This window comes from Bison bison, unplaced genomic scaffold (assembly GCF_000754665.1).
Source record: "Bison bison bison isolate TAMUID 2011002044 unplaced genomic scaffold, Bison_UMD1.0 scf7180017864101, whole genome shotgun sequence".
Taxonomy (NCBI): domain Eukaryota; kingdom Metazoa; phylum Chordata; class Mammalia; order Artiodactyla; family Bovidae; genus Bison; species Bison bison.
In genome coordinates this window covers 1,080,422-1,097,385 of record NW_011494673.1, presented here as the reverse complement: position 1 = coordinate 1,097,385, position 16,964 = coordinate 1,080,422, and the positions used below count along the sequence as shown (strand labels likewise).

At 36.7% G+C, this 16,964-nt stretch overlaps 1 protein-coding gene across 1 annotated transcript in view; it reads left to right on the top strand.

The window, feature by feature from the left end:
• The window catches only part of SRBD1 (S1 RNA binding domain 1), a 251,450-nt gene that overhangs the window by 43,116 nt on the left and 191,370 nt on the right, over positions 1-16,964 (top strand). Inside the window, exons 10-12 of the mRNA XM_010838626.1 lie at positions 8,225-8,328; positions 11,762-11,869; positions 15,634-15,791. Coding sequence (XP_010836928.1) covers positions 8,225-8,328; positions 11,762-11,869; positions 15,634-15,791 — 370 coding nt within the window. The remainder of the gene's footprint in view (positions 1-8,224; positions 8,329-11,761; positions 11,870-15,633; positions 15,792-16,964) is intronic.

Here is a 16,964-nt window from a genome sequence, read left to right as displayed (position 1 = left end):
CAGCCTTGGAAGGAAAGTTATGACCAACCTAGACAGCATATTAAAAAGTAGAGACATTACTTTGTCAACAAAGGTCCATCTAGTCAAGGCCATGGTTTCTCCAGTGGTCATGTATGGATGTGAGAGTTACACTGTAAAGAAAGCTGAGTGCTGGGAAGAATTGATGCTTTTGACCTGTGGTGTTGGAGAAGACTCTTGAGAGTCCCTTGGACTGTAGGTAGATCCAACCAGTCCATCCTAAAGGACATCAGTCCTGGGTGTTCATTGGAGGGACTGATGCTGAAGCTGAAACTCCAGTACTTTGGCTACCTGATGTGAAGAACTGACTTATTTGGAAAGACCCTGATGCTGGGAAAGATTGAGGGCAGGAAGAGAAGGGGACAACAGAGGATGAGATGGTTGGATGGCATCACCGACACAGTGAACATGGGTTTCAGTGAACTCCGGGAGTTGACGATGGACAGGGAGGCCTGGCGTGCTGTGGTTCATGGGGTGGCAAAGAGTCGGACATGACTGAACGACTGAACTGAACTGAATGAAAAAGACTAGAATGTATTACTTTTCATAATGATGTTTAATTATCATCACTAAAATTTTTGAAAACTTATACGGTGGTATACATTTGAAAATGTTTTTTTTTATTTTTGTGTGTGTAACAAAAAAGAATCTTCAGTTATGCTACAAACATTCTTGAACACTAACTGTGCATTTGTTCCTTCTTAGGGTATATAGGTGACATGGTCCCTGCGCTTGAGCTTTTGAAGTGTTTCACTGTTATATCTAAGTTGTCTGTTTTTACTTTTGTGTACAGTGTATCACATGGGGTAAAGTGCATACTTCTGATAATTGGAAAAATTGTTAGAGTGAAGTTTTACTTACCTACTTATTGTCTACTGATACAGCCTAATGAAAAATAATTTTTAGCAAAACCAGTTACTAAACTACTAAAATTCCATTTGCAGAAATTATTGGGCTGTTAGACGTTGTCTCCTTTCATTTGATTTAATTTTATTGCGACTTTGGAAAAAATCGTTTTATTCTGTTAATAATAAATATGAATAATACTTCTGTTTTGAATGCCAAAAAACATTTTGGTTTCTGCATTTTAACTAGTATGCATAGCACATGTGACATTCTGAGTTAGTTGTTATTGCATTTAAATTTGTGATTGACACACGTTTCTAAGTGACAATACTAAGACCTGAGAAAGTAGAGCGTTTTGGGTAATGTCAGTTTTGAAAAACAGCCCTGTGTTTTGAGAATTTTTCAGTTATCTTGGAGGCTAGAGTGATGATATGCCAGCTCAGAAAGATGATTTTTCCATCCCTATGATGCTAAGGCCTCATGTCCCCAACTCTGAACTCTGCTTTTCAGCCTCCACATAGATAGCCAAGCATATAGCATCCCAGAATACAGCAGCAAGGGAGAATGATGACAGACCGTGATGAAGGAACAACAGTGGCTGGAACTCCTTCTCCAAATACTGTGGGAAGAGCTGTTGTAGCTGTCTACTAAATTTACATTATTTCTTCTTGCTGCATCTTGTTTTCTCTTTTTTTTTTGTATGTTGGTTCCTTAGTGTGCTCCTTTCCACAACATGGATTTGTAACTCAGCCTATTCTTTTTTAATAATAGCTTCTTTCACTGATGTCTCACTTTCTGTGCCTTTTAATAGTACCACTTTTACATTCAGTGTTGCTGTCATCTACAGTACTTCTGGTATATCTTTCAATTCTGTTCAGCCACTCAGTCATGTCCGACTCTTTGTGACCCCATGGACTGCAGCATGCCAGGCTTCCCTGTCCATCACCAACTCCTGGAGCTTGCTCAAATTCATGTCCATTGAGTCGGTGATGCAACCATCTCATCCTCTGTCCTCCCCTTCTCCTGCCTTCAATCTTTCCCAGCATTAGGGTCTTTTCAAATTAGTCAGTTCTTCGCATCAGGTGGCCAAAGTATTGGAGTTTCAGCTTCAGCATCAGTCCTTTCAGTGAATATTCAGGACTGATTTCCTTTAGGATAGACTGGTTGGATCTCCTTGCAGTCCAAGGGATTCGCAAGAATCTTCTCCAACACCACAGTTCAAAGACATCAATTCTTTGGCACTCAGCTTTTTTTTTATAGTTCAACTCTCACATCAATACATGGCTACTGAAGAAGCCATAGCTTTGACTATATGGACCTTTGTTGGCAAAGTAATGTCTCTGCTTTAAAAAAAATTTTTTTTTTAATTGAAGGATAATTGCTTTACAGAATTTTGTGGTTTTCTGTCATACATCAACAAGAATCCACCATAGGTATACCCATTTCCCCTCCCTCCAGATCTCCCTCCCATCTCCCTTCCCACCCCACCCTTCAGCCTGTCACAGAGCCCCTGTTTGAGTTCCCTGAGTCTTACAGAAAATTCCCTTTGGCTCTCTGTTTTACACATGGTATTGTAAATTTCTGTGTTACTCTCTCCATACATCTCCCCTTCTCCCTCCTCTCCTCCCACTTTGTCCGTAGGTCCGTTCTCTATGTCCATTTCTCCGTTGCCACCCTAAAAATATATTCATCAGTGCCATCTCTTCAGATTCCATATATATGTGTCAGTATACGATATTTATATTTCTTTTTCTGACTTACTTCACTAAGTATAATGGGCTCTAGTTTCGTCCACTTCATTAGAACAGATTCATATGTGTTCCTTTTTATGGCTGAGTAGTATTCCATTGTATATATGTACCACAGCTTCTTTATCCATTTTCTGACAATGGACATCTAGGTTGCTTCCATGTTCTAGCTATTGTAGATAGAGCTGCAGTGAACACTGGGGTATGTGTATCTTTTTCAGTTTTGATTTCCTTAGGGTATATGCCTAGAAGTGAGATTGCTAGGTTATATGGTGGTTTTACTGATTTGCATTTATCTGATAGTGAGTGATGTTGAGCATCTTTTCACGTGCTTGTTAGCCATCTGTATGTCTTCTTTGGAGGAATGTCTCTTGAGGTCTCTTTCCCACCTTTTGATTGGGTTGTTTTTTTGGTATTGAATTGTATAAGCTGCTTGTATGTTTTGGAAATTAATTCTTTATCAGTTGTCTCCCTTGGTATTATTTTCTCCATTTTGAGGGCTGTCTTCACCTTTTAAAGCTTTCAAGTTTAATTAGGTCCCACTTGTTTATTTTTGTTTTTATTTCCATTACTCTAGGAGGTGAGTCATAGAAGATCTTGCTTTGATTTATGTCATTGAGTGTTCTGCCTATGTTCTCTTCTAAGAGTTTAATAGTTTCTGGTGTTACATTTATGTCTTTAATCCATTTTGAGTTCTGCTTTTTAATATGCTGTCTAGAATGATCATAGCTTTTCTTCCAAGGAGCAAGTGTCTTTTAATTTCATCGCTGAAGTCACCATCTGCAGTGATTTTGGAGCCCCCAAAATAAAGTCTCTCACTGTTTCCATTGTTTCTCTATTTGCCATGAAGTGATGGGACTGGGTGCCATGATCTTAGTTTTCCGAATGTTGAGTTTTAAGCCAGCTTTTTCACTCTCCTCTTTTACTTTCATCAAGAGGCTCTTTAGTTGTTCTTTACTTTCTGTCATAAGGGTAGTGTCATATGCGTATCTGAGGTTATTGATATTTCTCCCAGCAATCTTGATTCCAGCTTCAGTGGAATCCTCCAGTCCAGCGTTTCTCATGATGTACTCTGCATATAAGTTAAATAAGCAGGGTGACAATATACAGCCTTGATGTACTCCTTTCCCGATTTGGAACCAGTCTGTTCCATGTCCAGTTCTAACTGTTGCTTCCTGACCTGCATACAGGTTTCTCAAGAGGCAGGTCAGGTGGTCTGGTATTCCCATCTCTTTCAGAATTTTCCACAGTTTGTTGTGATCCACACAGTCAAAGGCTTTGGCATAGTCAATAAAGCAGAATTAGGTGCTTTTCTGGAGCAAAGGTGAGAATGGCCTTGTATTATATTTTAATAAATAAAGATTAAATAACTTCTACTCTATTGTATTCTGCATGAATGAATTTATTATCTATAAATCTTTGGATAAAGAACTTTTATTTACTGTTGAGTGTTCCTTTCACTATTTTAGAGAGCTGGCAGACATTGAAGGTTTTGTCCAGCCCCAAATAAAGTTTATTTTGCATTAAAAATTTATTTTTAAGTGATTATTTCTGCCAGTGTTTACCTTAGAAATATCTCAAATATATTTAAAGTGTTTTTAAAGTATCTATAGTTTTTTAAACTTTGACAATTTGTTCTGTATTTAACATTTTACTTGAAAATACTTTTAAAATTTATATAAAGTTTCAAAAAGATATATACTTTTCCTTTTTTATGTAGCAGTGAAATTGCTGAATTATATAGTATCTTTCTTTAACCTTTTGAAGAACTGCCATATTGTTGTCCAAAGTGGCTACACTATTTTACCTTTCCACCAACAGTTTATGAGGATTCTGTTTCTTTATATCCTAATCCGTACTTACTCTCTGTCTTTTTTATTGTGGCCATTTTATTATGAAGTCATATCTCATTATGGTTTTGATTTGCATTTCTCTAGTAAAAACTGATGTTGAGCATCTTTTTATGTACTCATTGAACATTACTATATTATCTTTGAAAAAATATGTCTGTGGCCCTTTTGAATATTTTTAGTTAGGTTGTGTCTTTTTACTGTTGAGTTATGAGTTGTATGTTCAGGTGTAAGTCCTTTGTATGATGTACGATTTGCAAAACTTTAAAAAATTTTTTTGCTAAGGGCTTTCTTTTCACTTTCTTGACAGTATTCTATGAGGTTTAGAGAGTATAATCTTGTTAAAGTCATCTGTGTAGTTTTTTTATTGTGTTGATTATGCTTGTGGTGTTTTACCTAAGGCTGTATGTAACTTAAGACTATGTATTTTCTCATGTATTTTCTTCTAAGTGTCTTATATCAAGGGGTGTGATCAATTTTGAGCTAATTTTTGTGTATGATGTGTGGAAACCATCCAACTTCATACTTATGCATGTGACCACCCATTGTCCCAGCATCACTTACCGAAAAGGCTATTTTCCCCATTAAACTGTCTTAGCACCGTTACTGACATTCACTTGATGGTGGATGTATAGATTTATTTCTGGACTGTCAGTTCTATTCTGTTGATCTGTATGTTTATCTTTAATGCCACTGTTTACTGTAGTTTGTAATTGAGAAGCAACAGTCCTCCAGGTTTGTTCTTTTTTTAAACAAGATTGACTTGTTTATGCTGGGTCCCTTTAATTTCTGTTTGAATCTTGGAGTTTGTTCAATTTCTGCAACAAAATCGACTGGGATTTGATAGGGCTTATATTGAATTTATGAATTAATTTGGGGATTATTGCCATTTAGCAATATTAACCCTTTTGGTCCATGGACCTGGGATGTCTTTCCATTTATTTGGGTTCAATTTAAAAAAAAAATGTTTATAGTTTTCAAGAGTATAAGTTTTAAATGTATTTTGTTAAATTTATTCCTAAGTATTTTATTCTTGCTGGTGGTATGGTAAATAGAATTAAAAAAAATTATTTTCATAATGTTTATTGCTAGTGTGTAGAAACTGATTATCCTGCAACCTTGCTGAACTGTATTAGTTCAAATAGTTTTATAGTGAATTTCTTAGGATTTAGTGTAAGCAAGAGCATATTATCTGCAAATAGAGATAGTTTCACTTCTTTCTTTTCAATCTAGAGGCCTTTTATTTCTTGGGTAATTTTCCAGGATGGAACCTTTAATACAGTGTTGACTAGATATGCAAGAGGAGACACGCTTGTAATCATAGAGAGAAAACATCCAGTCTTTTACTGTTAAATATTATGTTTTCTGTGGAGTTTTTGTATGTACCTTTATCATGTTGAAGAGTTTGCTTTCTGTTCCTAGTTTACTCTGTATTTTTTATCATGAACAACTGCTGGAATTTTTTCAAATATTACTTCTGCATTTATTGACATGACCGTGTAATTTTTATTTTTTATTCTATTGTTAATGATGTATTATGCTAGCTGCTTTTTGGATGTTAAATCAACCTTGCATTCCTGGAATTAATCCCTTTTGAGCCTCATGTATAATTTTTTAAGTATGTTTATGAGTTTGGTTTACTATTACTAGTATTTTATTGAGAATGTTTGCATCTATATTCATAAGAAGTAACAGTCTTTACATTTTTCTTACAGTGTTCTTGTCTGGTTTTGGTATTAGGGTAAACAGAATCAGGAAGCTTTTTTTGTTCCTATTGTATTTTTCGAGGAGTTTGTGATGAATTGGTATTGATTCTTCTTTAAATATTTAGTGGAATTCAGCAGTGTAGCCATAGGAGCCTGGGTTTTTCCTTGTGGGAAAATTTAAAATTATTAATTCTATCTTTTTACTTGTTAGGGATCATTGTGGATTTTCTGTTTCTTTTTTGTTCTATTTTGGAAGTTGGTGTCTTTTTAGGAATTTGTTCATTTGATTAACCTAATTTGGCATATAGTTGTAGTATTCTCTTATATCCCTTTTATTTTTATTTCTATAATATTCATATTAATGGCTCCTTTCACTCCTGATTGTGATAATTGGAATGTCTCCTTCTTTGCCTTGGTCATCTATTGAAAGGCTTGTTGATTTTGCTGATATTTTCCAAGACCTAGCTTCTGGTTTTGTTGATATTTTTTGTTGTTCTCTATTCTGTATTTTATTTAGTTCCCTTCCATTGTTTATTATTTTCTTCCTTCTGCTTGCTTTAGGTTTGCTTTGTTTGCTGTTTTTGAGGAGTGTTTTTAATGTGTTTTAAAATAATTATTCTTTTAATATACTGATAAAGAGCAGAGACAGCTTGATGTGAATTTAAATTCCTCCTTTGCTACTTGCTGGCTTTTTGGTCTTGGACAAGTTAGTTTTAGAAGAATTATCATATAAAAGTAAGATGATAGCACATGCATTACTGGTGGCTTTGAAGATAAATGAGGTGACATATTTAGTGCTTAGATGGACCTGACAATTAGTAAGTGCTCAATAAATGGTAATGATTAGTAGTTGTTAAATATTCCACTTAGAGTTTTGCATATTTGTATTTATCTTAGTGATGTCTTTTAACAAATGAAGGAAGTATATCCTTTTAAGCCTAGTTTATAGTCCCCAAACTTTTTGGCACCAGGGACCAGTTTTGTGGAAGATTATTTTTCTATAGGCTTGGGGTGTGGGGGTGGGGTAGGATGTGGAGTGGATGGTTTCAGGGTGATTTAAGCCCTTTACATTTATAGTGCGCTTTGTTTCTATTACTTCTATTTATTGTGTACTGTATTTCTGTTATTATTACATTAGCTCTATCGCAGATCATCAGGCAGTAGATCCCAGAGGTAAGGAACCTCTGCTCTCAGTTCAGTTCAGTTGCTCAGTCATGTCCAACTCGTTGCGACCCCATGGACTGCAGCAGCACGCCAGGTTTCCCTGTCTATCACCAACTCCCGGAGCTTACTCAAACTCATGTCCATTGAGTTGGTGATGCCATCCAACTACCTCATCCTCTGTCATCCCTTTTTCCTCCCACTTTCAGTCTTTCCCAGCATCAGGGTCTCTTCCAGTGAGTCAATTCTTGGCATCAGGTGGCCAAGGTACTGGAGTTTCAGCTTCAGCATCAGTCCTTCCAATGAATATTCAGGACTGATTTCCTTTAGGATGGACTGGTTTGATCTCCTTGCAGTCCAAGGGACTCTAAAGAGTCTTCTCCAACACCACAGTTTGAAAGCATCAATTCTTTGGCACTCAGCTTTCTTTATAGTCCAACTCTCACATCCATCCATGACTACTTAAAAAACCGTAACTTTGACTAGACAGACCTTTGTTGGCAAAGTAATGTCTCTGCTTTTTAATATGCTGTCTAGGTTGGTCATAGCTTTTCTTCCAAGGAGCAAGTGTCTTTTTAATTTCATGGCTGCAGTCACCATCTACAGTAATTTGGAGCTCTAGGTGATCAAAAACTTTGAGTTAGTAGAATCTGAAATGAGATTTTAGATCACTGAAGTCTCTTCCTGTGACTGTCATAGGCTTTGTAGCTCTATTTTATTTTGGAAAAAAGTATTTAAAAATGAGTGTTTTTGAATATATTCTTGGTAAGTAAATGAACTGATAGAACTGTAACCTGGGTAACCACCCAATTTGTTTCACAAGTGTTGACTGATTAAATTGATCATTTATGTATTTTGTGGATCATCATTCTTTACTCTGTATGTTTGCACTCAGATTCTGGCAATTAACCGTGGAGAAAATTTGAAGATACTGACTGTCAAGGTTAACATTCCTGATGGAGTAAAGAAAGAGTTCTGCAAGTGGTGCATACAAAACAGGTTTTTACAGAATTTTCTTTCTTTCATTTTAAAAATGCTTTATCAAGATCTATATGGAAAGATGTCCGTTGTGTTAAAAAATAAACAATGGATAGATATGTATCTTTTTTACATTTTTATAAAACGTGTGTGTTGAAATAGGAACTATCTGGCAAGTATGTAAGAATTATTAATAATGGCTATTTCTGGGAAGAAGGACTTTCAGTTTAATCTGTATCATATAAATCTTTTATGCTGCTGCTACCGCTGCTAAATTGCTCCAGTCATGTCCGACTCTGTGCGACCCCATAGACAGCAGCCCACCAGGCTCCCCCGTCCCTGGGATTCTCCAGGCAAGAACAGTGGAGTGGGTCGCCATTTCCTTCTCCAATGCATGAAAGTGAAAAATGACAGTGAAGTCGCTCAGTTGTGTCCGACTCTTCGTGACCCCATGGACTGCAGCCTGCCGGGCTCTTGCGCCCATGGGATTTTCCAGGCAAGAGTACTGGAGTAGGTTGCCATTGCCTTCTCCAAATCTTTTCTAAAGAGCATTTTTTCTTTTTTGAAAAAGATGAATTAACAGAAACATATTGTGTATACTATATCTGAAGTCTTTTGTTCATTAAGGATAATTGAGACAAAATTTTATCAGATATCATATGAATAGTGAATGAATTACTGGCCACTAGCCTTTTTTATTTTTTAAAATTAGCTTTTAGTGTCAGTGCATGGGATAGTTGTATAGTAAATCATTCTGTCCCCAAATGTTTGTCATATCACTTTGAGAAAATGCTACACTAAAGTGGTTCTGTAGTAGATTGTCATGTAGTATATTTAAAGGGAACTGTACCCTATATCCATTTCTCTTTTATATATGGGAAAATGAAAGCTAGATGGAGAGAGCCTACCTTTATCTATAGATATAAAATCGGGGGGAGTGTATTTCTTTGCCAAAGTGGAGTATGTTTCTTTGTCTAAAGGGGTTAGCAAAGCATGTCTCTGTCAAAAACACACATGTAAGCCCTGGGTCTTTTTCATTTGTTTATAGTACTTTCTTTAAAAAAATTTTTTTTAATTTTAATTTCTTTATTTTTAATTGAAGGATGATTGCTTTACAATATTGGTTTGATTTCTGCCATACAGCAGCATGAATTAGCTATAGGTGTACTTATGTCCCTTCTCTCTTGAACCTCCCTCCCACCTCCCACCCCTGCCTACCCCTCTGGGTTGTAACAGAGCCCCAATTTTACAGTACTTTCTTGACCCATGTAGGAATCTGAGGTTTGTGACCTCTGTCTTAATCTGTGTGCTTCATTGCACACGTCTTATGTACCATGTCTTTTGTATTGTGGGATTTTAATTAAAGTGCTGCCCTTCTTAGTATTTATTCAGAGATGTTTAACTGTTGAGTTAGAGGAAGAATCATCGTCATAACAGTATTACACACTTAAAAGACTACAGTATAGTATAAACATTACTCTTATATATGCTCTAGGAAATCAAAAACGTCATGTAACTCACTTAATTGTGATACTTTATTGTGGTGGTCTGGAACCTATCTGACAGTATCTCTGAGGTATGCCTATAACAGCGACAGAATATAAAAATAATAACTGTGCCTTAATTCACATCTTAGTTCTTCTACCTCTCATGACATCAGGAATAGGTGACAGTAGGGAGAAACAGGGTTTGGATGGAAGGAAGGATATATGTTCTACATAAAATTGCATTCATTCAAATTAAGAAGCAAAACTGTATTCTACTCAAGTAATACCCTTCTATGGAAGGGATTCAGTTAGTTGTTCTGTAGCCTTTCGTGTGTGTGTGTGTCTTTATGCACGCTCAGTTGTGTTCGTTTCTGACCCCATGGACGGTAGCCTGCCAGGCTCCTCTGTCCATGGAATTTTCCGGGCAAGAATACTGGGGTGGATAGCCATTCCTTTCTCTAAGGGATCTTCCCAAGCCAGGGATCAAACCCAGGTCTCCTGCATTGCAGGTGGATTCTTTATCGCAGAGCCACCAGGGAAGCTCTTGTATCATATTAGAAATGCTTAAATATTTGTTCACTGAAATTTAGTTAATTTCCTAGCTGAGATAAGTAAGGGAGATGACAGTGTATATTAATGGTTTATTAAGAACGATTGATAAAATATTAGTATTTTTCTATTCAAGAGCCGTTGAAGGATGCAGGCAGAAATGCTGTAGTTGTAGAGAAAACAGAAGGGGTAGGGCTGAATTTGTTTGTCCTTTTTAGCTTGTGTTTTTATCTTACTATTCTTTCTCAAATTTCTACTAATGATGGGTTCTCTGATATTTATATTTATCAGTATGTGTGCAGATATACTGCCTAATAGAGCAGTACAACCTCAGGAATAGAGTGAGTTCTACTCAAGAATGACAAGAGGCAATGAAAAAAACAGAGTTTCTCCTTTCCTCAATCTATTTTAATTCTCAGGAAGAGATTGCTGCTGCTGCTGTTGCTAGGTCTCTTTAGTCGTGTCCGACTCTGTGCGACCCCATAGATGGCAGCCCACCAGGCTCCCCCATCCCTGGGATTCTCTAGGCAAGAACACTGGAGTGGGTTGCCATTTCCTTCTCCAGTGCGTGAAAGTGAAAACTGAAAGTGAAGTCGCTCGGTCGTGTCCGACTCTTAGCGACTTCATGGACTGCAGCCTTCCAGGCTCCTCCGTCCATGAGATTTTCCAGGCAAGAGTACTGGAGTGGGGTGCCATTGCCTTCTCCACAGGAAGAGATTAAGAAATAGTGAAAGAAGGATACAGTGCTTGTCTTAGCTTCAGCTGCCATAACAAAATACCATAGACTGGGTGGCTTAAACAATAGAAATTTTCTCCCAGTTCTGGAAGCTGGAGGTCGAAGATCAAGGTCAGGCTGATGTGGATTTTGATGGGAACCCTCTTTTTGGCTTGCTTCTCATTATGTCCTCACCTGGCATTGTGGAGAGGCGGGTATCTGATGTTTCTTCTTATAAGGGCACTAATCCCATCATGGAGACCCTGCCTTCATGACCTCATCTAAACCTAATTATCTCTCAACAGCCACATCTCCATCCAACTTAGCGGTTAGGGTTTCAACATACTAATTTTAGGGACATAATTCAGTCTGTAGCAGCGCTTCAGTAATTTTTGTGACTTTCTTATAGCTTAACAATTTTGACCATTATTAATAATGCCTTGGGGACTCTCCCCAGAATAGGTTTTTCCTTCCTTAAGTTTTGTGTGTGACCATGGTTACCAGGTTTTTAAAAATAAGAACTCCAGATGTCATAGTAATAATTTTCAGACATCACAGCCTCTCCTCACAGATTATGTTACTTTGGCTTCAGTAAAGTTTCTTCCCCCCCTTTTCTTTTCCACTTCCCCCTCCTCTTCCAGGAGCCCTTTTATGGTCTTATTCTTGTTACATCAGTGTTAGTATAGGCTTTTCTTTTTTACAGGTGGAGACCACGTGGCTTTGCAAGGCCAGAGTTAATGAAGATCTTATACAACTCACTGGATGATTCCTTTAAACGCCTTATTTATCCTCTCCTTTGTAGAGAGTTCAGGTATGCATCTTGTGTTGTTTAACTTTGTGTACTGTTTACTTTTACGTATGGTAATAGGCCCATAAAAGCGTGCAGTAAATATTTGTCAATCCATTAACCAAGCCAGAGAACTGAGTCAGAATCACAGAGTCTTAAATTTAAGCCTAGATTTCAATCTGTAGAGGCATTCACATGCATAGATCACAAAACATAGCTCTTAATTACAGTATACTTTTCAAATCTTGACCACTTAATGTATACCCCTTCCAGTTCTGCAATACCAGTATTTCAGTTTGACAACCAAGCCAAACAAATGGTTTTATTGATGAGAGATTTGGCTTGGGAGAAACAAACTAAGCAGTTAATAGAGAAGTTAATTGGCAGCAGTTTCAGAGGTAAGAGAGCCAAAAAAGGCATAAGGAAATCAGTAGAGTGCGTGAGGAATATGTTACTATGAGAGAAAGCTAATATATATGTTTTAAACTCCAAATGGGAGTTGTTCGGAGGAATAATCATCAGCAGTGATGAGCAAATATTATGAGACTGTTAAAGTGACCATCTAAATGGACTAGCAGAAGAACTAAGGTTTACAAAGAACTGCAAAAGAGGTGAGGTACTGAATTATCTGTAGGGGAGGAGATGGACAGAAATGTTGGGAGGTAAAAACCCTCTCTTCTACCTCTCTCTCTAACCTTTATCTTGGTAGTTAGCCTTTAGACACCAGCCATGCCTTCATATATTCTTTCCTTTGTGCTATAGATTTTCTTTATTCTGACTTATTTAAAGGTTTTAGCAAGAGTCACCAAAAACTAGAAATTGTAGCCATCTCTTCAGCCTCACTAGAATTTATAGCAGCCTTTGTGTATGTCTCTTTTTCCTTTCCTGGACCTGACCGCTGACTTTGGAGGCATTAGAGTAGGGAGTGAGCAGATACTTTTAAAAAGGACATATAGCTCCTTTCTGTCCAACTTCTTTTTATCAAGGTCGTTCATTGTCTTGATTCATCCTTTTTAGCCCAGACATCCCTTAAATATATTGTTTCTTTTGGAACCCTATCTCATTTCAAGTCTGTGAAGTAACATAACTTGCTTTTGAGTGCTGGGATATAATGTTTTAAAAAGAGCTTTTGTTCTTAATGAAGAAAAAAAAATTATCTTACTAAAATTTTAATTCCCTTTTTGCTATATATTTATCATTTTCTTATTTGCATTATAACATCCAGTGGTGCTTTTGACATTTTTGTATATATTTGATGTGAGTATTTTTATTGCCTGTAGAATAATCTCATTGAGATTTAATATATTCAGTTTGGTGTGGGATATTTAATGTATAATTCTTCTCTGACTTTAGCAGTGGCAAGCGAGAGCACTTCCCTTCCCTTTTTCTAAAATGCCTGTAGTTAAAAAAATATATCTTAATTCCAGTCCATAAGTTGGTTTGCAGACATTGTCTACAGATGTGTCACTTGGTAGAAACACTTGTAATTACCTTAACAGCGTTGAGAGGGAAAACCCCTTAAGATTTGTTTCTTAAAGAGAAGTACTTTAGTTCTCTAATTAAAAAGAAATTTGTCCAAATGTAGAAAAATTGAAAGAATGAGTAAAACACAAAGGAAAAAAAAAAGCACGTACTTCCACTACTTAGTTTGCCAGACTTTTTCTCCATTCATGTGTGCATGTTAAAAGAGATCATGTAGACTGTATTATTTTGCAGCTACTTTACTCAGTTGACTGAGATTCATAGTCTGCTTCTACATTTTTGTTTCCCTGACTTCATGATCAGTTATCCATGTTTCCTTTTTTTACGCATACCTCTTTCATCGAGACTACATTATCAGTATTATCAAATGTTGTCTTCTATACTGTCTTATTGTATCTTGATTTTGGCTCCTCTTTATCTCCATCTTTACTAGGAGAAAATACATCTGTGATTAGTTCAGGATATCATTGTTTCTTATCTGAATAACTGTACTAGGGTCATAGATGATCTCTGTCTTGAATTTCCTAATATATGTTCCACATTGCTGTCCTAAAATTCCCATCTGATTATTTCACACTCTTCTAACTTAAAATCCTTCAGTGGATCTTCTTTGTCTCCAGAATGAAATCCAAGCTCTTTAGAAAAACCTTTCCTCTGCAGCCCTTTGTCTTGATATTTCTTTTTACTTTTTTGTGTGATATTACTTGCTTTTTCTATAAATGAACCATGAACTTTTATATATGCTGTTTCTATTGCCTGTAATATTTTCTCCTATGCTCTTCAGCCACTCTTCCTACCTTTGTTTGCTTAACTATTACTTATCCTTCTTGATTCACCTGAGAAGACATTTCTTTTAGGAAGTTCTCCTAATTTAGCCATCCCTGTCATGTATATTGTACTCATCTGTTTAATTTTTCTGTTTCTTTCACTCAACAGTGATCTCCAGGGCAGGGTTTGTTTTTTTTTTTCAGTTTTGTATCTCTCACACTGATTACAGTACCTTATGTAAGACTGAATGCAGATGCTCACTCAATAAATAAAAAGTGAAGATTTAGAAATACTTATAATGATATTTGCATGTTGCTTGGCTAAATACAGGGAGAATGATGTTGAAATATTAGACAAAATGGGGGAAAAGCCTTAAGAAACTGAATTAAGCCCCCAAAACAAATGTTTGTTAGCTTTAGTTAGCTATGTATGCCTTTAGATATGTAGATAATTCTATCTCAACACTGACCCGTGCTCTGAATTGCTTTTGTTTTTGTGGCCATTGGTATGTACTTTTTTTCTTAACCTTGTCTAATAGAGAAGAGATACTTTTTATAGATTCTTTTTGAATTTCAGTAGATAATACATTAAGAACTTTTGTTAAGTAGATGAATGATGTAAAACTTAGTTTCCAAAGGCCTCTTAAGTCCAATGTGCTCAGTCGCTTCAGCTTCAGTCGTGTCTGACTGTTTGCGATGCTATTGACTGTAGCCCGCCAGGCTCCTCTGTCCATGGGATTCTCCAGGCAAGACTACTGGAGTGGGTTGCCTTGCCCTCCTCCAGGGGATCTTCTCGACCCAGGGATATAACCTGGATCTCCTGCATTGCAGGCGAATTCTTTACTGCTGAGCCACTGGGGAAGCCCTTAAGCCCAATACAGACATATATGTTTTTATCCTAGAAAAAGTTTTAAAATTTGACTTTTAAAAGCTTCTCTGGATAAAATTGGAGAGTTATTTATATGAGGTATGGTTCTGGACTGATATTAGTATCTGTGATCATGTCACATCACTGTGAGAATGCCAAAGGGGATGGAATAGAATGAGAAGATGGCACTGAGAGATATTTAGGTGAAAGGTATAAAACTAAGTATTGATGGAGGAGGCTACTGGGGTTCAATAATTTATCACTAATCATATGTTTATATTTTTAATCAGCTGATAAACTTCAATTTGACATTCTATGTAATGTCCAAATCTTGATATACTCTGTCTCTATCATATACACGGATAAATATCTGTGTACATGTAGATTACTTATATAAGGGAGAGCAGATGGAGAAGAAGGGCAGTATGACAAACTCTGCAGGTTTGATGCCACAAAATTGTTTGTGGTTCATGTATTATTGAAATTAGCAAAAAGAGACTCAATGAAATTTTGTATGTGATTTTTTTTTCTATTAAGTTACTTTGTTATAATGAATGCACTAGTGAGGAATAATTGTACAAAATAAATTGTGTTCTTTTTCTGGAAGAAAATTTGAATGAACTAAAAACTGAATACTTTATCTTTTTTCTTCTCCTTTTCTGTTTCTAAAGAGCCAAACTAACATCAGATGCAGAGAAGGAGTCAGTAATGATGTTTGGACGGAATCTTCGTCAGCTCCTTTTAACAAGCCCTGTCCCAGGGCGTACCTTGATGGGAGTGGATCCTGGTTATAAACACGGTTGCAAATTGGCTGTAATTTCTCCAACTAGTAAGCATATCTTTCATTTTTTTGGTATAGAAGTTCATTGGTCATAAATTTCACTTCATGTATTTCATGAGAATGTGGAAATAATCTTAATTTTCGAGGAATAGAAGATGGTTTACTCACAAAAAGGGATATGGGAATCAGAATCATACTTCCTGTTTGTCCTGTTTGTTGACCTAAACACTCAACTTTTACTTTTATGCCCTTCACTGGGTCACAGGGGAGATATTGAGGATTAACTGGGTTCAGACATTAATAACTTTATTTATCCCCCATCAAAATATTTGAAAAATATTTTGTTGTGGTACATTTATGTATGATGCATTTTATTTTTTATTTATTTTTTTTTAAGGAGTAGGCTTAGTTATGAACCTCATTTTATTTATTTATTCTTTTTTTAATTTAATTTTATTTTTAAACTTTACAATATTGTATTAGTTTTGCCAAACATCAAAATGAATCCACCACAGGTATACCCGTGCTCCCCATCCTGAACCCTCCTCCCTCCTCCCTCCCCATACCCTTCCTCTGGGTCGTCCCAGTGCACCAGCCCCAAGCATCCAGTATCGGGCATCGAACCTGGACTGGTGACTGGTTTCGTACATGATATTATACATGTTTCAATGCCATTCTCCCAAATCTCCCCACCCGCTCCCTCTCCCTCTCCCACAGATTCCATAAGACTGATCTATGCATCAGTGTCTCTTTTGCTGTCTTGTACACAGGGTTATTGTTACCATCTTTCTAAATTCCATATATATGTGTTAGTATACTGTATTGGTGTTTTTCTTTCTGGCTTACTTCACTCTGTATAATAGGTTCCAGTTTCATCCACCTCGTTAGAACTGATTCAAATGTATTCTTTTTAATGGCTGAGTAATACTCCATTGTGTATATGTACCACAGCTTTCTTATCCATTCATCTGCTGATGGACATCTAGGTTGCTTCCATGTTCTGGCTATTATAAACAGTGCTGCGATGAACATTGGGGTACACGTGTCTCTTTCAATTCTGGTTTCCTCAGTGTGTATGCCCAGCAGTGGGATTGCTGGATCATAAGGCAGTTCTATTTCCAGTTTTTTAAGGAATCTCCACACTGTTCTCCATAGTGGCTGTTCTAGTTTGCATTCCCACCAACAGTGTAAGAGGGGTCCCTTTTCTCCACACCCTCTCCA